Source organism: Myripristis murdjan, chromosome 19 (assembly GCF_902150065.1).
Source record: "Myripristis murdjan chromosome 19, fMyrMur1.1, whole genome shotgun sequence".
NCBI lineage: Eukaryota > Metazoa > Chordata > Actinopteri > Holocentriformes > Holocentridae > Myripristis > Myripristis murdjan.
The window spans coordinates 14,556,190-14,577,443 of NC_043998.1; the positions used below are offsets into that span (position 1 = coordinate 14,556,190).

At 41.8% G+C, this 21,254-nt stretch overlaps 1 protein-coding gene across 1 annotated transcript in view; it reads right to left on the reverse strand.

The window, feature by feature from the left end:
• The window catches only part of cpped1 (calcineurin-like phosphoesterase domain containing 1), a 43,719-nt gene that overhangs the window by 13,069 nt on the left and 9,396 nt on the right, over positions 1-21,254 (reverse strand). Inside the window, exons 3-5 of the mRNA XM_030077724.1 lie at positions 13,592-13,764; positions 12,763-12,894; positions 12,434-12,566 (exon numbers count right to left, since the gene is read on the reverse strand). Of these exons, the coding sequence (XP_029933584.1) occupies positions 12,434-12,566; positions 12,763-12,894; positions 13,592-13,764 (438 nt within the window). The remainder of the gene's footprint in view (positions 1-12,433; positions 12,567-12,762; positions 12,895-13,591; positions 13,765-21,254) is intronic.

The following is a 21,254-nucleotide window of genomic DNA, read 5'->3' on the forward strand; positions in this document are numbered from 1 at the left end:
TACCATCTAGTGGTCAGATAACATTGCACAGTGCACACTTAAATGCTGACCAATACGGAAATACAATGATTTCCTTGTGCACACCTTTAGCTGGGGAGAGTGAGGGTCTAATAAGTGAAATCCGCTGTTGTTACTGTGCAGCTAGAGTGGAAACCTGCAGGCTCTTGGACCTTGATGACATGCAGTTTAGAGCCACTGCTCTAGGCTACCGTCGGCCCTCGGCTGATGATGGCTGGCACCCTTCTGGGAGCAGCAGAAATGGCATTGATTTGGCAATAGCGAAATAAGATATACGCCTCATTTCACTTCACTTGAATCCAATCAGAGCAACACATGCCAGCTGATATAATGTTAACGTGCCTTGCAGTACCATGAATACGTTTTTAGCGTGGGTGGTCTGGTAGGAGTCAAACCCCTCACTGTGGCAATGTTACAAGGAGAGGAGAGTGCTAAACCCCTTTGGCTTTGTAGGGAACTGAACCCATGACCCAGGCAAGAGCTAGTGCCTTCCTCTACGCGTTGAGCTACACACAGAGAGGGCACATCATGGACACATCTGTGCTATGGAGATGCAATGGATTGGCTGAGAAAGTACAGCTGTACAGACAGGGAGAAGGGAATCTACTGTATCGGCTCCGTCACAGTATGTGCTCAGAGAGTGTGAAATAGCAGTATCACGTACAGTAGAGGATTGGTAAGTCCCATTTTCCCCTCCATTTTTTCCTCTCTTGACCGTGCTTCGCTGCGTTTCCCCTGTCCCAGCTAGAGCTTTTCTTGCTGAGTGGGTGTCCTCACGCACACAAAAACATGCACTCTCTGCGCTAATAATTCCACGTCTTGTCTCTGTCTCTGTGGAAATCCCATTTACCTGTCAGCCGTTAAACTGTGCAAGTTCTTTTGTGCTTTTGTTTGTGATAAAGACTCCCATCTGGGGACCGGCCTCTGCTTTGACAGACAGGGTACGGAGGGAGGGGAAGGAGGGGGTGTTAGCGAGCTCAGAAAATACCCAGAGTAAGCAGTCAAAGAAATGAAAACATATTGAATGTAAACAGGAGGAAAATTATCCAGTGTCAAATTGAATACTGGCCAGGGCTGCAGAAAAATACACACCAAGGAGCAGAGAGTCCCTCCCAATATGTACCATTATGGGTTTTTTTTTCTCCATCATTCATTCATCTGAGCCATGTTGTCCTTAATTAATTAGAGGATCTGTTTGAATGCTCTGAAATTGCTATTCAAATGTTAATCATGCCCCACGGTGTGACCGAAAATTAAAGCAACACAGAAAATAAGGGAATATCTGTCCACCTCTGATTGTGTTTGATGTGTGTGGCCCTTTCTTTGCTCTGCCCTCTCCTACTCTCGTTTCCCCCCACCTTCCATCATTTCCCTTTCATCTCTTGGTCACTGATTTGCAGGCTGCAAGATTGGACGGACTAAATATGAGCAAAGTTCCTATCTTGTCAGGAGAAACTACCTCCTCATATCTGTGATTACCTCAAGAAGAAGCCATTTTACTTAAAACCTTACCTCGTGTTCTCTCACTCTCCTCTTTCTTTATCTTTGACACGAGCACTCAATGCAGCTTTGAACAAAGCTGTCATCTGCACATCTTTGAGAATGGGCCGCGTAGGAGTGAACATGCAACGTGTGCGCTTGTATTGAAGGGCGGCTGTCATTAAAGTACAGGTCTGGGAAATAATTCATCACATAATGCTGGCTCTGGATAATTTGCATGACAGAGAGATGCAAAATGATGTAGCGTACCGAGGCATCTTGCCGCCCCAGCTCCTCATAAATCACTCTCACCCATCAGTCACCAAGCGCAGCCCCTTACTGTGTCCTCCAGTCACACACACACACACACACACACACACACACACACACCAACAAACACACAGACACACATAGATACAGACGCGCACACAAAGGGAGATAGGAAATGAAAACCTGTAGTTAGTGTGTCATGTATCCCCCATGCTAATGCAGTAGCAACTGACCTGCATGCCTTTTGGCCAGTTGGTTCTCAACATCATACCTAGTCAGCCTAAAAACCTCAAGCTCGAACCCTTGCTCCTTGCTCTAAGTGCGACAGCTTCAGCACAGCTAAGTTGTCATAGATTTATCTGATGAGCCTCTGGATGCGATCAATAATTAATCATAAGATAAGATGGATGAAACGCATGTTTATTTAAGTCAAATTCTCCTCGAGATTCCGGAAGAAGAGCTGGTCAAGTTATATCACAATTATGCAAAACTCATACATGTATGCGGTCATACATGTATGGATGCGCATTCAATAGATATGACTTCCGACATGTTGCAAATGGGAAAAGCGAAGGGGGAAAGCCTCAATATTGTGCAGTGAAGACACAAGACCTTCATCAACAGCTTAATCAATTAAATATTGGGATTGTATGGGAAGTGCGATGTGTTGTAGATCCCACCATGGATATTAGCCATAACAATGGTTTCACATCCGTTGGTGGTGCTTTGAGCGCTTTAAGCACCACACTAGTGTTTTTGAATGTTTTAGTATACCTTAAATTACTACCTACCATTTTCTAAGGCAAAGCTTATTGTTTTCTGCCCAGTGAGGTCTGGGATAGGTTCCAGCACCCCACGACCCTAATTAGGAATATGCAGCTTGGAAAATGAATGAATGAGCATTACTGTTTTAGATGTGTGAATGCAGTCTCCCTGCCTTCCAGACAGCCACGCTTAACATTCTAGGTATGAAAATCAGCTTGCAGAAACATGACAACTTGCTTTAGGTAGGTTACCATGCCACCTGAGTGGCGTGGCTCAGCTCTGTGGCTGTTTAATGATCTGAAAATTCTCATTATACTGGTGCAAAGATATATTCTGATATTATTTTATATTTTGACCAAATAGACAAATAATAAGCAAACATGGACACATCAGGAATAGGATGATGTTTTGGATTTTGGGTTCTTCTTGCTTTAAGAGAGTTAATATGGCAAACTACCAAGTAGGAAATTTGCACCCTTCCTCTCTGCTCCTCTCAGAAACCCACACAACACAACTGATACCTCTGCCAGAAAATAGTCCCTAAGGAAAAGATTGTTTCAGAAACTAAATTCAAACGTCCATGACTGCTAAACCCTGGCATGAATGCTAACCAGAGAAGCATATAATTTTAAGGCAAGTTTGATGATTTAAAAAAAAAAAAAAAAAAAAAAAAAGAAAATCAAGCACATATTAAAAAATCTAAAAAGGTCGGTAGTAATGCAAGGTATGCGTGCAGTGTAGTAAATGGGCTAAAATGTAAAAACACCAGTATCGTCCTTGAAGTAATTACCTACCTCCCACCTTTGGCTGCAATAGAGAGAGTGAGAGAAAGAGGTGAAGAGAAAGAGAGAGACAGAAAAAGCAACAGCATTATTCAGCCTCATCATTAAAACAATGGGGTTAAAGGCTTATCCATGGCCTGTTATCAAATCCCCAGTGGGTGATAAATGTGTCTTTGGTTCTGAACAGAGCAGGACCCTTGCTGATAAAGACAACCGGAGGCAAGAAAAGGAGAGAGAGAGAAAGACTGAGAGAGTCTATGCAGAGCAGCACATTTACTTACATGGCTTATCTTCGCCTCTAATTAGCTATGTACAACTCTGCAGCCGCTGGCGGTGTTGGGAATTCCAATGTACTTTTCGGCTGCACTCTTTTTGTTTTTTTTCAGAAATTAAAAAAAAAAAAAAAAAAAAGGGTTGGATGCTAACAAAGGTAGCAATGAAAGTGTGTATGTGTCTATCTGTGCATGCATTCTTTCTTTCTTGTGTGTGCTGAAGGCAGCCTGAATGCAGGATATGAACCTCAGAGGCGGGGGGGAGAAAAAAAAAATCTAATTACAGTACTCCATCTATGAGGAGAAGGGGGGTGGGGGGGTGTTGAAGAGGGAGGCTGAGTGCACGTCTGGGATTTCTGCTACTCTACAGGATCCACTCGCCTCACCGAGAGGGGGGACCGGTCCCCAGCCATGGGAAATTCAGCGTTCCCCAAAGAGATTGTGGATGTGCAGATAAACCTCTCCAAATTCAACATCCTCAAAAAGCAAGCACCCTACACTTTTTGCATAACCCTCCTCCACCACAAGCATAAACAAAGTGCTGGCTGTGTTGCATTGATTCACTGCACTGACAAATAGGTATAGGTACTATATAAGGTATGAAGTGGAGGGCACAGCAATAAAACTCAAGAGGGAGTTATTTACTGTGATTATGGGTATGACAGTGATGAGGCAGTATAGAAGTACCCACAATCATAAAAAAATAACTTCCTGTGTGGTATTAGAGGTTTTGCGAATGATACTAATGCATGTGTACTGATTGAAAAGTTGTTTTTTTTTTCAGGATGAAAAACAGCAGAAAACAGGAAAAAGTGGTTATCTAGTTCCCTGGTTGCCATAAGAGTTGGCATAGCAACCGAATAAGTATGGAATTATTAGCACAGTTGGAGTATGTCTTTGACCAATCACATTGCTTGGCTCAATTTCAGAAAAGATATTAAACACAGAGAGCAAGTGGGCGATTAAAGGCAAGATTTAATATCAACCAGATCAATGTCAAATCAGAAGCCATAATAATTGCCTGTGCAATCAAAAGAGGGATTGTGAGTTCCTTTACTTGCCCGGGAGGGGGTCATCACACAGAACCAGTGTATCGTTAATATGAGCTGGGAGGCAAACAGCAGTTCCCAGAGTGGAACTGTACACTCTAACGAGCCAGGGGAAGACTAATTGGTGCCGCACCTTTCCCATGTGCAGCTGGTGTGCTGTGATAACATATAAGTACCTAGAATGTATCATGCATACGCACACATCATTGCGTACAGATTTATATGCAAATGCTTGCATGTGTGCACATTCATGCACATGCATGCGCAAAGGAATAAACAAGAGCGAAACATGAGAATTCTTACAAATACACACACAAATCCTGGTAGAGGAAGAGGTAGGGAGAGGAATGAAAAATAAATCACTGAGGGAAATTCAATTAAATGTATTTCTTTGTCTGCAGGGGCCTGTATTCTCCATTTCCATCATATGTCACAGGAGTGGAGGGTTGGGGGGTGCGGAAAACCCAGCAGCAGCAATAACAGCCTCACAAATGCTGAGCCAAATCCCCAGCTACTGTAGTCAACCGACTCCACCAAAAAACACCTCTGGAGTTGTCACAGAGCTCAGTTACAAACGGCAGGGTCTCACATTGTGTTACTTGCATACGAGGACTGGTTTGATGCCAAAGAAACATTTGTACAACATCCAGCGATTCCATTTCAAGGCCGCTTTCTGTGGAATTAGAATAAGTAGACAAAGAATGAGAACAGCCGTCCAATTTCACTTTCCTTTCCTGCCAGCCGGATGTTTCACTTTGCTGAAATCACAATTAGAATTAGCACCTACACTCTGAAACCTAAGGGTTTAGCTAGTGATCTTCTTACACACAAAGGCTCTGTTCATATTACCATTTTGAGGCTTGTGAACCAATGTTATTAACAGGAGCAACTCATGCTCTGTATCCATACGTACATGCATTTTTAGGAGACTGACAAGGCCTGCATGTAAAAGCAAGTAACTCGCTCCTGTAATATCAGTACTGTCACTATCAAGTATGCACTTGATATTGTTCTGAGCATAAAGCCCACATTTCAAATTGTGCAGGTGTAAGCATGATGTCGGCTGTCAACAAAAATGGAGGCGGCCACACAGCTTTTGAGTATGTCTCTCAAAAGCTGGAGAGGATCAAGCAAATGCCACAAAAATGAAAAGTTCAGAATCAGAAATACTTTATTGATCCCTGAGAGGAAATTGGGTGTTTTAGTGGCAATACTTAACTTTACCTTTTCGAATGCACTCACAACTGAGCGTACCGTCTGGCTTGCTGCCGACCCAGCGGTTCGGTGGAATTTAGGGGGCACTGCACAGTGATATTACTGCACATCAACTACTGGTTGTCAAATCCTGTTCCAATCCGTACGCACACAGCCAGCCTCGTCTGCAGAGCCAAATTCGGCTGTCACTACCCGTTTCAAGCAGGACCTGTGCTACTAGTTGTCACTCTTGTTAAGAACCATAGAGTGTGAACCTAACTGGATTAAGCACTAAAATGAGGAGCAACAATCATATTTAGCTCTAATATTAATAGTGCCAAAGGGAACCAATAAGAACCTTAGCGCTGGCAACTACGAAAAATATCCCCCCAATTTTTTTAACCCTTATACGTTAAAGGTTCACTTAAGAACTGTTTAAGGTTCATGAGTCATTTATGAAGGAGTTCTTCAAGGATAGCTTTGTGGATTTTAAGACCCTTTTTTATGGTGTAGAACAAGGCAAGTCAGACTTTTGAAACAGCCACAGGCATTAACAGCTATTTCCACAAACACAGACTCAGATAGATTAAGACTCTTCCAAGTCACAGGCTTACCCCAATGGAAATCTCCACTGAAAAACATCTATCGTGTAAGGCTAGCCTTAATATTTGTCAATGTTAAACTGGCCCCTGGTGCACTTGCATCTTTCTGAGTGGCAGGCTGGAATTAGAGGTGTATGTGAGGTTAATGATGCTGCCTCTACTGTAATGACAGTACTGATTGCTCAAGTACAGGAGCGCATCTGGGGGCCTCGGATCACAGGGTGCAGTGGGGAGGACAAGCGACGAGAGGAGATAGATGACGCGTGAATAACGCGAGGCAAAGAGAGGGAAAAAATTACCAATTTATGTCCAGAGGAAATATAATTTACCATGGTTGAGAGAAAACACTGCCCCTCTTTGCATAGATAGGAAGACAAACACAGCACGCACTACCTTGGTCTCTCTCGCTCTCTCTTGCGCTTTCATTTCTGGAACACACAGAAAAGAACATATCCTAGTTTTCTTTAATTCTTCCCTCGCCTCAGTTGTTTTCTCCTCTAAAAAAAAACACGCCTCTCCACACTGTCCGTCTGCTGGGGATATTTTTACCAGACGCTTGCTTGCCCTGCAGGGAAATCCCACTTCATGCAAGTTCCTACATTTTCTTCTTCAATTTTCCAGATACCATGGAAATAGGAAAAAAATAATGCATGTGGAGATGTACCAGTACAGTGTGTTGTGTTTGGTCTTGGTGAGAGCAAATCTTGTGTGCGTGTGATTTCGGTGGATTATGCTAAAAAATGTGATCCAACTTGTGAAGTACTGGCATGATAAACCAGCAGCAATTACTGATAAATGATGGTGTTGATTATCACTGGTCTGTTAGCGGGCCATAAGTGTTTTTTATAGCCTATTTATGTGTAGGATGAATGAATATAGTTTGGGTAATTCATTCCATGGTGTCACTCTGTCAGCAGTGCAACCTCTGCTGTTTCTGGCTACAGCACAGCCTGAAGCCAATTTTTGCAGCGTTTTTTGCTCTAACTCTAGTATCGAGCCTATAGTCAGCTCCAATCAGACGTAATACATTACCATTAGTCAATCTCGGCTGCGCAGGCTTGGTACATGATAGCAGCTTCACAGGAGTAAATTGTGGGCTACTGCCAGATTTTAAACTATCAGATTATCTAAAATGAAACATTAAACCCAGGATATCAAAGTATGATCAAATCTATTACAGAAGAATTTCAAGTTTTAAGTTGATTTACTCAATAATTTGAGATTTAACTGGCATTAACATTGGTGTGCGGGGTCTCTTCCCTTCGCAACATTCCCCTGCTGCATGAAAAATATTATCTTTGGGGATATGTCCCCTTCCTGGCTGCCTGGGCTCACTGTAGCTCCTGCCATTAATGCTAGGCTGCCCTTCAAAAGCAAGTCCGCAGTGTACACAAGCCAAAAAAACAGAGCTGAAACATACATGCGTATTCTGTTTTTGTAACCAGTTTGAACAAATAAGGTCAGATCAGCTGAAAGAACAATTGGCCATTACTCTTTTAACCTCTGCATTTTTTACACACCTACAGAGGCTCTCAAAATGTGCTTAACCTGATGCCAAACAAGCCTACTGCCTCTGGATAACAGTAATCAGAGGCTGAATTCATTTCAGGCTGGTTGTTCTATTCTATAAAGGATGCAGAGCCAATTTAGTGAAATCATGCAATTTTTATACATTTATCCTCCAAAATGATTCATGAGATCTCTCAAATTCTTGAAAAACTAAAGACAACAAACTTCAGAAAAAAAAGTTCCCTGGCTATGCTTTATTATTCAAATCTTGTAGCCAAATCCAAGGATATTAGCTGCAGTTACTCAGCAGTTTTGGATGATTTGCGTCCATGTGTCTGTCCATCTGTCGGCCCAGTTGTGTCCTGTGCGCAATTGGTCTGTGTGGTTTGGTGCCCTGGCAGTGAACCTGGTGATTACAGTATATGTGGCAGGAATGTACAGTAGCAGCTCCATTAGTAACTGACACAGAGAACAGAGATGATCACAGTCAGTCTCATTCGATAGCATGCCTCCAGGATAGACTAGACTAGACTCAGAGTAGACAGACTCCTGCAGCATCAGTCACTAAGACACTCCTCTCAGAAGGAGATGAAAGGGGAGCAGAAGGAGCAATAAAGAGGAAGTGGAGATGAGAGGAGAAGCAGCAGAAGGAACTGGGAGACAAAGGAGGTTAAAAAAAAAAACTGGTCTCTTTCCTCAATTTTTATGATGCTTTGTCAAGCATCGTGTAAGATCACTTTCTGATGTTATGCATTTAGTTGACACTTTTACGCAGAGTGACTGACAATTTTAATAAACTTTATGTAGTACTTCACTGTTATGAAGTGCAACAGGATTAAAGCAATATAAAACAAAACACAATCTAAAGAGAGCAATTAGGCTATAACCCAGACAGATGACAATGCAAAACAAAGACTAGGGGTCTAACAATATATTGAGTCACGCTACTTTCCAATGCAAAACTATGGCAATGTGCATCACTGACTGTCACGATGCACATTGTAGAGAGCTGCACACCATTTATTAAACCATCTAACAAAAGTATCAAACAACGGGTGCAAGCCTTGATCAGTATTTGGGAGAAAAAAGTATATAGCGACATAACCGGCAAACGGTCTCCCCACAGTGGCTATAGAGACTCAGCAGCGGCCGAGGGAGGTGGCTTTTCTCCCGCAGGCAGAACGGAGGAGAGATGCTTGCAGCTCACGGGAGAACAAGAGTCAGAGGGTGATAATCTGTCAACGGGCGGGGGATAAATTAGGTTAAATGGCCTGACGCATAACTATTTTGATGTTATTATAGTATTAGAATTAAAATATTATATAAATATTAGAATATTACAATCAATATTTTTATTATTGATCAGTGTTTCTGTGTATTACTGATCTAAGATTTACCATAAACTATTATAGATAAGTGGTTAGAAAACAAATAAATAATAAAAAAAAAAAATCACTGCATTTGAGAGAGCATACAGGGCATCCAGTGCACAGCAAAACAGTGGAGAAAAACAAATAAGACGACAAACGACTAAGCCTGGAGCACTTGGAGATTGAGGACGCCTCATGCTGGTGAGTTTGCATTGTTTATGCGATTTAAGATATCACTTGTTCTGTGTGTGTGTGTGTGTGTGTGTGTTTTAGATGTCATAAATGTGCCTCAACACATTTGTTTACAATTGCATACCTCTGTTCAAGTGTTGAGTTCTCTACAGCAGAGTCAAAATGGTATACCCCTAAAATAAATATAAATGAAATTGGTAATAAAACAATCAAGGCAACAAATGCTAAGCAAAGAAACAATATGAAACAGTGTAAAATCCAAACAGTATAAATATGTTTTTAAATGAGACTTAAATGCAGAAACAGACTTCATTAGGTAGAGTGTAGAGGCCTGCACACCAGTTCTGAAAGAACCAATACAGTAACAACTAAATGAAGTGCACAGGGCCAGAACACAGCCAGTGAGAAGCTCTGAAAGAAAGTCAAGGGCTAAACTCATTTGCCCTTTAAAAGTAATAAATTACATTTTAAAATAGATTCTAGTACTCATAGGAAGCCAGCTGGGCAACGCAAGGATCGATGTGATGTATTCCCGTCTATGAAGTGCATTACGAGATTTTTTGTAGCTGACCGAGTAGAGGCAATTACAGTAATCTAAGTGGATGTGCTTTTTCATTTTTTTTTTTTATTCAAGATGAGCAAAATGTATGAGAATACAAGCAAGAGTCTGAGATGTTAGTGTAATATTCCATACGTATTGTGAAAAGGTAACGATAAAGTTTTCAAAGGCCAGATCTTTGCTTCAGAGGAAATAGAAAAATCTAGATCAATCCAGTTGACACAGCTTTTCGTGCTGGTAGAGCCCTCAGTTATATAAAGGATGGGATTGGGTGACTTGTTGGATAGAGAAAGTGGGTGCACTACAGACATCACTAGAAACAAGACCATTGAATGAGATACTACAGACAACCCTCAGTCGAGTCCCTTCATTGCCTCAGACAGGAAATCCTATCTACACACAGGCGCACACACACAAATGTACACACATGCCAGGATCCTTATGCAACAGCACAGTGAGCAGCAGCGTGTCTGTCATCCATAATACAAGACAATGTGCATGCCCTGTACGTAGTCTGAATTTATAATTGTGGGCAGGACATGTGTGAACAATAATAAGGATGAGACAAGATGAAGTTTCATGACATGTTCTGCATGGAGAAGCACATACATTAACACCCACCTCTCCACTCCCGCGTGTAAAAAGCCTGTACAGACTGCCCTTTAAGTCCTTAACCAGTGTTCCCGAGCAGGAGCAATCCATTATGAGAGTGAGGTCATCAGACCAAAACGGGCCAACATGGTTAAATACATGCTGGAATAATGGCTGGATAATGAAATTAATATCATCCCCAGCCAGTCACCTTGATGCATGATTGAAAAGCATGGCACGTGTAGTCATGTGAGGTCCTGCCAATCAAGTGTGAGTGTGTGCGTGTGTGTGAGTGTGTATGTGTGTTAAAACAAAGCCTTTATGAAGACTTGTCCTTGGGAGTTTCCCTGCCCCACACCCTTGTACATTTACAACAATCGTCTCCAACTGTGGAAAAATTCTCCATATAGCAGGTGAATACACTGATCTATTCAATTAGGCCGGTGGTGTGTGAGTGTGCCAGGGGTTCCTCCTGCGGCTAAGACTAATGGCATTTTAATCCTCTGGGCTGGGTTCTTAGCTGTGCTCCAGTTAGCTATCTTAGAAATGAACAGGTTTAATAGGAACATCGTCTGAGGAGGAGATTTAAGACAAGATGTTAAGACCACACCACAGTAGCCTAAATCCATTATCACAGAAAAAAGGTAATAATGTCTTTTGGGTGCTGAATGAGGCAATGGCTTGACTTTTAAAACGATTAAGCTCCATTTTAACTCTTTAGTGACTTGGAGTTAGAGATGTGCATTTTGACTAGAGATTTTGTAAACAACTAGAAAACCACTTAAATCTAGAAGGTCTACTATGGTCAGGGAAAAGATTATATGTACAATAACTGCCATTTGAAAAGCTTAGTAAACAAACATATTTAAGTGCTGCTGAAAAATTAGTATTTTTAGACAGGGATGCAATATCATTACAGACTATGCTGTATATCAGGGCCATGTTTATTATCAGTGAGGTGAGGAATCATTTACTAAACCTATTAATGAAATTAATAAATCCAAACCTTGAAACAAAAATAGCATGTTGGAAGCAGTGGCACCATCCTCTTTAGATAGATAGATAGATAGATAGATAGATAGATAGATAGATAGATAGATAGATAGATAGATAGATAGATAGATAGATTTAGGAATATTAATACTTAGTCATGTAGTTGCCTACACTCATACATCCCTACTTTGAGTCTGTTGGTGAGACAGGGACAATCAAAGTTAGTACCTTCTAGCTAAATCTGGACTCAAGACAGATTTTTAGTGACAGGGTAGTGTAGCTGTTCCCATATGTAAGCAAAAGATCACATGCTTGATATCCAAACAGCCAGTGGGAGTAGGCTTGGGATAGTTTTGGACAGATGGTGAACCTGCATGTGTGCAAATAAATTAGTGGTCTGCATGTCCTTCACAGGCACACATCTTTTACATAGCTTGCACATAGGTTGTGTAATATCCTTAGGCTTACCTTTGGCATCAAGGTAAAACCCATAATATTCCCAAATCTGAGATGTTACATTTTCTTCTACACTAAGCTTAAGTTGCACATGCCGGCATTTCACTGGCGTGCTGTGACTGCTCCCTAGCGAACAAATCACCTATCAGTGATCTCAAGCAGACATGACTGGGTCATATGAAAATAGAAATGAACGCCCAACCCAAATTGGGAGTCCATGAATTGCGGCATGTCTTGTTTAAATGTCATTGAGCAAAACACTGGATTCTGCCTGTTTGCAGGAAAACCAGTGTAAACAGTATGGTGTCACCCATAATTAAGGCCTCCCTTACCTGCCCTCTTGAACCTGTCCAACAGGTTGTGTCTGACTGCTGTCTGTAGGTTGAAGTAGTCGTCCTCCTCCTCAGGGCTCTTCAGGTACAGGGGAATGTGCTGGAACACCAGGATGTGTTTGGGTTTGGGCTCCTGAGCAGAAAAAAGATGTGAGGGGCAAATGCAAAGATGAAAATCAAATGTCATGTCATACATCAGCAGACAGCAGCCATTCAACCAAACAACCAAAGAGTGCAGACTCCTAGGTCAAAGCAGAGCAACACTTTGTGCTGCTGAACAACTTCATAAACCAGCCTAGAATACAAAAAGGCAAATGAGGCCATTCTACCGTAGAGGAAGCAGAAGAAGCTTTGCTTAGCTGCTCCTCTAGCCAGGCGTCCTGGGCCTCCTTCAGCTGAGGGCAGGCCGAAGCATCGTAGAACAACTGGGAGTTCAGCACCAGGCAGAGGACTCCACCCACCTAGGACACCATGAGCCAGACAAGATGACAGAGGGTAGCAGTGAAAACCTGATAGTAACTAATTGTAGTAACAACTGAAATAGCCATTACAAAAACGGAAACAAACTGTGATGTCAGTGAACGACAGCAGCGTTTCTCCCCAAAACAATCTGAATCCTTAATGACACCTTCTGACGCAATCGCCTGATCTGGGTCAACAGTTTGGCAAACAAATAGGGGACTGTATGCCTGACGAGGGTGCCAGAGGAAAGGTCATGAGGTCACCAAAATAATCAGGGTTCTCGCTCTGGAGGTCATAAATGTGCCCAGCCAATTTGACAAGATTCAAAGAAATGGTATTTGAGTTATCGTGTTTCACAGCCAGGATCTGGAAGGCGAATCCATAATAATAGACCTGTTTTTCAAGGATGTAATGAATTCAGTCCCTGCGTAAGTGAAAGCTGACTAGTACACCAATACCAACATCGGTGCTCATTGTAATAACGTGGCTAAGGAGCCTAGGCTTTAACATCACTTCTCAAAATTTACTTTTGTTGTAAAGCCTTCCTACAATCTTTGGCTTTTGTTCATTTTATCCTTGCTGATTTGTCTTTTATTTATTTAATTCCAATTTCCATTATTATTCCATTATTACTGAGCATACATCTTATCTCTGGCCTCCCTTGCTCGCTCCCTCCCTCTCTTGCTCCCTGCTCACCCAAAAGCTGAAGTAGTCATCCCCCCAGGCGCTGCAGTATTGCTCCACAGTGGTAGGGGTTGGGGTGTTGCCCAGGTCATGGTTTCCGCTGACAAACACCAATGGGATGGAGGGATCCGTCCCCCTAAGGGCCTCCTTCAGGTCCCGCTCCTGATCCACCCTGAACGGAGTGTCTGGGGGAAAAGGAGGGAAACAGAGAGAGAGTTGAAGGGAGCTTTCACCCTGACATGTTTAGTTTGATTGAATCACATTTGTTTTCCAAGTTCAGCTCCTCTGAGGACATGTATGTATTTGAACTTGGACAAAATCAGTCATCACCCAATCAACACAGACGCACCAAAGAAGCGCCAATAAAATTACAAATTTCACTTTCATAACATTACTTTAGGAATTTCATCGTTAACTTCTAACATTCGTAATTCCCCCATTCACTAAGTCATTACATGTTGTCCTAACTTTAAATTTGACTTTACATTTAGCTTTATAAGACAGCACACTTTCTTTTCTCCATTGGAAGTAAAGAGCACATAGGTCTGGAGTGAGGACCATTTAGACTCAACTGACAAATGTATGTTATAAGCACATAATTTTAATGGTTAAAAAGGACCATACCAAGGATTTTTGCATGTTTAGCGTATTAGCTCCAAAATCTATATAATTCACATTTCTGCTTATTTTTTTCCCAAAGTCATACTTTAGATCTGCAATGTCATTTTACCTTACCTTTTATCCAGCTGTTGATTTCTATTCATTCCACTATGATTTGAAAATGAACTTTCAGAGACTTCAAACTGTCTTCACACCAGTTCACATTACTTTTTTCCTCAAAGCAGCAGCAATGTTGTATTTTGATGACCTGAAATCGGGCGGAGTGAAACGCTCTCTCTGCCTCAGAAAACAGTCCCCAAGGAAACATTGCCTCGCATATTATTTTATGAATGATGACTACTTTTGTTAGCGGCAGAAGCACAGCATTACAAGATGTTGTTTTGAACCAAAAACTGAAATTTCAGTATTGAGGGATTCTGATTATATGTTGTGACATCTTTAGTACTCCTGCACAATTTGTGAAACGGCTTGCTACCCTGTAAAATGTGGGAAAATTGTACTAAATGGACCAAACAATCAAAATCACTGGTAAGGTCTTATGGTTCTCATTACCCAAGTCCTTCATAAATTCTGTGGTTATTCCAAATTTTTGTCACCTCAGTCTAGACAGTCTTCATTTTAGGTAATTGCAGTATGAATTACAATAGCATTAAAAGATATAGCTGGTGATTCATTTTTTTCTTTCGCGACAAGTCCCACTCTGTGCCAAACTTGTTGTCATAAATATGTTTCCACCCCTTGGTTTGTTTCCATCTGGCAGTGTTTGCGAAACCTGTGTGCACCTAAACAAAACAGCAGCAATTGAATAACTCGAGGGCTGATTTGTACCAAAATCCAAGTGAACACCCAAATGTACACCTATAGAGAAAGACAGGGAACTCAATGCCCTCCACATGGTAGAAAGGTGGTTAGGTCACATAAGACACACGCAACAAGAATGACTTCAAGTACAAACAAGGACACTTAATTATAATAACGTCATACCTGGACCACACAGAATGAGTTAGAGAGATGGAGAGACAGACAGAAAGAGAGAGACAGACAGAGAGAGACAGAGAGAGAGAGGGTTAGATGAATGCTGATGAAAGCTGTCAAGGTGAGAGAGTGGGAAGGGTACCACAGGTGAGAGATGCCTAAGGGAAAGGGGATTATTTAGGTGATAATGATGACAGCTCAGAGAATGATCAATGCACCGAACAGCTCTACTTTATATCACCATGGTTACAGAGGTGATGAGTGTTGTTCTTGTGCAAGCCTCCCCAATCCACACAGCAAACCACAACTTTTTTTTTTTTTTTTTTTTTTTTGTTCTGAGTGCCGGGTAGAGCACTGTGGAACAGTTGTCAGACGCAATGGTCCAAGACACATGAGGCTATTTGTTTTACACAAGGAGAGGCTTTTATGAGATGTCTCTTTACTTTGTGTTAAATTGTAAAGACTGCATTGCTGATGCGTTAAAATCAGGCATAGCGAGCTATTAAGCCTGGGGTTCACGCGGAGGAGCAGCATGCAAAAAGGAGGGAAATGTTTTGAGCCAAATTAATTCAGTCCCTGCGTGGGTGAGGGGCAGAGAATGGGCGAGACTCAAATCTATTTATAATTTAGAATGTGTATCAAACAAACCTATCAGACTCCGCTCCAAAGTTATTCCTTCCTTTCCATGCTCCTCTTTCATTTTTTTCCCTTTTTATTCATCTGAGTAATTATTTTACTGGCCTACTTTTGGAGTGAACGTTTCCTTGGATGTTTGGACAGGACCTGTTACATAAGAGCCTTTTCCAGCAGCAGAGCATCTTGTGCATGACAGAGGGATAAAATATAGAGTATAAAACATATCCAGATAAAAGGCAAAAAGTGGTTTTCACCTGTCTCTCTTCCATAATTAAGCTAACCTCTCAGACTTTAGAATGTCAATATGACACACAGACACAAATGCAAAGTAAGAGAGACTTGACAGCCCTTCCTTGTTCTGTAAAACAGCTTCTGTGTGACGCTTTCACGTTTTCCTACACTCAGGTTTGGAGAGTAAACTTCTCAGGTTACTTGCAGTGTACTGATGAAAATGAATGCCAAGGACTGCAAAAATATGACAGTATTTATTGTGGGTCAAAAAATCACAAATGAGATGGCCTGCCTATCACAATTTAGCGAGGTCACCATCGTTGGCTTTGTAATGGCAATATTTTTAAACTATGTTCTGGCAAGCTAGTGCCACTGCAGGCAAGTTTTGTGGCACAGAAATAAACATAACTGTGCACAGTAATACTTTAAATTTTATCACATTCTATCACTGTTGCATCAAATCAAAAACTTCATAACACTAAATCGAGACATATCATAAGACATGCACATCGTCCCATCCCTAATAAGCATGTAATCTAAATAAACAGGTTGTTACATGTTGGAGAACACTGAAAAATGTTCATGGTATTGACAAAACTTTGATAATGGTAAATAATGTCTGTAAAGGATGATAACACCATACAACATTAAAAGATCTTCCTTTGCAGTCAACAAATTGTTTCTTTAAAAATATTCCATATATTTCAACTGCAAAGTAATCAAAACTTGGGTGACAATAAACTGACTTTGTCCTTGAGTTTAAGCAGGTAACCTGTGGTGACGTTTTGAAAGTAACTTTCCCAACTCTGCCTGGATCGGTTTTGTTAACATTTGAGCTGTCCTCCGGGGATTTCTTGGAGTGGAGCTGAATCTTGATGGAAACTATGGTGACAGCTGAGGCCACAGACATCTGGACTCATTATTCCACAATCACAATATTTGACCACTGCTACTTTTACATACTAAGTAATGATGTGGTGGTGTGTGTGGGGAATTGTTGCAGCTGATACCTCTCAACTAACCCGTCTGTTGCACACAAATGTTTGGATCTGGATACTGCATTTCAAACATTAATCTGCAGCAGAATGTTTTTCCTCGGTTTGGTTTTTCTCCCCAGTCCCCTGCACCTGTGGGATCCATTTGTCCAATGCTAAAAGGATACAACAAGCTGAAAAAAAATCGGTGCCTCGAAAGTGAAAGAGAAATGCCATTCCCACCCTTACAGACTATCCATGTGCCCTTGAGCAAGGCACTTAACCTTGTCAGCTGCTCCAGTGGAGCCGCTCAGTGGTCAAGAATAGAAAACTTTAATTATGCAGGGCAGCACCCGACTGCGAATGTGTGTAACTGAGTGAGTGTGAAGCAGGGTGATGCTGAACAAGAGCATGCAAGCTCAACTTTTCCTGGGTAAATAAACATGAAAAAAAGCCTCATACAGACACAAGGACACTGCACTGCCCTCTGCTGCCGACTACCACCCTTTCAGCTCCCCTTGTTCAACTGCAGCCATCAGCCAACACGACACGCCCATAAATCATCCTCCAGCACCACAGAGCTCAAACCAATCTTTAGTCATACCCCATCAATCTGCATGTGAGACACCTTGCTTGAGATTAATGGAGAGTGGGAGAAAGTGTAATGTCTGTGGGCATGACCCCATTTAGCTAACAGGCAGTGTCAGTTAACATTCGTGGCTTGGATGAGCATGTCCCACTGTGGGTGAGGAGAAAGCCTGTTCATTTCACCTCACCTCCACTGGCAGAAAAACCATCTGTTTCCTTATGACGTTAGCCCTGGCAACAGCAGAAGTGGTAGGGTGAATGGCCTCATGGTGGAGACTGTCCCATAACCGAAAGGTCAAGGGATCAATGCTTACAACAGCCAATGTGACGTGTCACAGTGTCCTTAAGGAAAACAATGAAGAACTATCAGAAGTTCCCAACCCTGGTTGTCAGGACCTCACAGGTATTTAAATGCATTGATCTGGCATCCCTAGACAATTATAATGAAGACCTGTGACTGCCAATAACATACAAGCTCACTATTCAGTCAACCTCCCTAGATGAGAAAAGGTTAGTGAATCAATGTACAAGCAGCGTACAAACACAATCCTGCTCCCTCTCTGTAGCTCTGACTGAAAAGCCTTGTTCATTTAATGAGATCGTAACAGTGGTTCTAAAACCCTGACAGGAGACTGTGGCAGGTCCTCGTTGAGCTTGTCCAACACTGTATGTACTTCTCTCAATTTCCTGTTAAGCCTGGTTGTCAAGACTGCATATAGGCCTCAGTGCAGGAGGGGGGCTTGCTGTCACACACATTTTCTAAACTTAAACAATTGTATTTTGAATGTGTGGGGACTTCTAAATCTATGACTAACTCGAGGGTGTAGCACTGACAGGTTGTGCTGATGTGGCACTAGCCTCCAATTTATGACTGTGGTAGCTGAGATGAAGTCACAGAACTCTCCTCTCTCCTATACTCCTTTCGCACACAAAACTTGGGAATATATTTGTATGCTGATTCAAATCCATGCTATTTAATGGGTAATTAATGCCAAATATCATAAACTTAAACAGTTCCTATGAATGTCATCAGTAATACCAAGTACCTAATCAATCAGTGCCAAATTTCTGTGCCTAGAGAGCAGGTTGTGTTATGAATTCAAATAAAAATTGCTAAGATACCCTATGAGGCTTTTAAAAATCCCTCCCAGTATACTGTTACAACTGTGCATCTGGGTGAGAGTATATGGTAGACAGAGAGAGAGAGAGAGCAAGACTGCATTACTCTACGGTGCTCGCTGTCTCCAAGCTGGCTCACACAATTCAAATCTCCGGTTGAGAGAGGTGTATCTAGTGATATGCCCTCTCCTCTAGTGAGGAATACGCTACACACATACACAGGAGATAGGGGTGTGTGTCTCCATCATGTTCTTCCTCTTTCGACTCTGCTCAGGATGTGCTCTGAATATCACACAGCCAGCAGCACTGCTGCTTTCACAGACCTCGCTGCTGGTTTGGCCCTTTCCATGTTGGCTTCCCTTTTATGGAGGGCCGAAGAGGGTTATCACAGATTCCTGGCTACTGCTACTGTGACAGGCTAGACGTGGTAGGGATGGGTATGAAATTGATAACTTTGGACTTTTTGGACTCATTTGGATTTTTCGCAACTGAAATTACATTTTGCGTTACTACAGGGAGAGTAAAGTACCCCAAAAAAGAGTAGCTGTACTGGTTCAAATGTGAACGGTACCCAAACCTATGGCAGACAAGATGGTGCTTCAGATGCCACATTCATATAACATTCAGTTCACATCAAAAGAAACAGAACAAAATTACATATTGCTTGAAAAAATAAGAAATTGATGTATATTTACGTCATTAGAACATCCATCCATGATGGCAAGCGCAAGGTTAATTGTCATTATGCTCCCTATTGTTATCATAACATGTTTCAGACATTATTATCTTGTGAAAGACTTCAAGAGGCAACGCAGACTGAAACTTGTGGTTTCCCTGCAATGTTTGCCTCCTGTCATGACACATTTCCACAATTTATGATACTAACTGGAAGATACTGGAATCTCCCAAAATGTCAACATCACAACAAAAGCTACTAGGCAGTTAAAATGCTTTTTTTTTTTTTTTTTTTTTTTTTAATTAGTTATTATTTTATTTTTTTCAGTTGGAACCTCATTTTTTATGTAAACCCAAAAGGTTGGGGCATAAGCACTTAAGTTTCACTAGTTGGTGCAATTTATCTCAACCCTGGATTCAAGTCTTACACGGTCTAAGTGGATCTTTTTGTACTGCCATTCAAAGTGTGTATTTTGGTGTGAAATGGGTGATGTGTGAAAGTGGTAACAGAGAGATATTTCTCAACTTCTCCTGGACCCTAGGCTGTACTTAGCCCCCTCAGAAACCAATTAGAAATCACAACTCACTGGAGGATACTATCAGACGGACAGACACAAAACAACAACAACAACAAAAAAAAAAAAACAGAACAGAAAATCAGTGTACAATACACTACAGTATAGCTCCTCTTGTGCAGAAAACAAATTCTCCCTCAGCTATTTCTCCTTCAAACTCTCCTCGCCTCTGCTTCAGAATCCCTCAGAGAGCCCCACTTTATCTGCCTTCAACGGCAATTAAAGGGGTTGCCACAGTTACAGAGAGGGGACAGGGAAGTCCCAAGGTAACCTCAACTTCACCTTGCTGAGATCCGCATGCATGTACACACACGCATGCACTCATAGCTACACACACACACATACACACACCACACATTTGAGCACTTCAACCCGCTGTATCATGCATAACGTCCCCACCAGACCCCATGGGACACGACTTGAATCCTTTGTAGTGCTCATTAGGAGAGTGTTAAGTCCGGCATGTTTCTCTAATCTAATCAGCTCTATCTTGCTCTTCCTCTTCCCTCTCCTTCTCCCTCTAAACCCCCACCCCACTCTCTTTATCATCTTCATTTGTCAGCTTTGAAAATAAGTGAGAGAAAGGCATGAGAGAGAGAGTGAGTGAGTGAGAGATATTAGGAGAGAAAGAAAGCGAGATTGAAGGAAGTCCTTGAGATGAGAAAGCATCTCTTGGGGTTTGTTTGGAGCTGAGCACAAATGGGGATATGAGATCACAGAGCTATCTGTCAATAAAAGTCCACATCACACGCTGTGCTGGGTACAAACTCCACATCTTGACATCCCTGTAACCTGACTAGCATCTGATGAGGAAGGACGACCTGAAAACCTGGAAGGTTTGAGTATGGCACTGGGCCCAGCATGGAGCCTTGTGGAACACCATGGTGGGGGGTAAATGAAAAGCTTTTGTTGATCAAACTGCCAGTAGCTGGGTCCATCAGGGTTCCCTATCAATATTGGATTTGATCTACAGAGCTTGTTATGAAGGCAGCCAAGCTGAAGGCTAAATAATGTTATTTCAGTTCAGCACACTCCTTCCCTTATCAAAGCCTTGTAGATGTAAGCAGTGATCAGAAGCACACATGCACACTAGGTGAAGGGCAATTATGTCCTGTAGTCATCTGTGTTTTTTAAATGTCTACTGCAGCACAATTACAACAATGAACATACCTCTTGATTGTTTTTCACTTGATATAATCTGAATCAATCCTTCACAAAGATTCATCACAGGCATGTGGAAATGAGTGTGTTTGTGCACTGTGTCAGATTTGGAAATGAAAG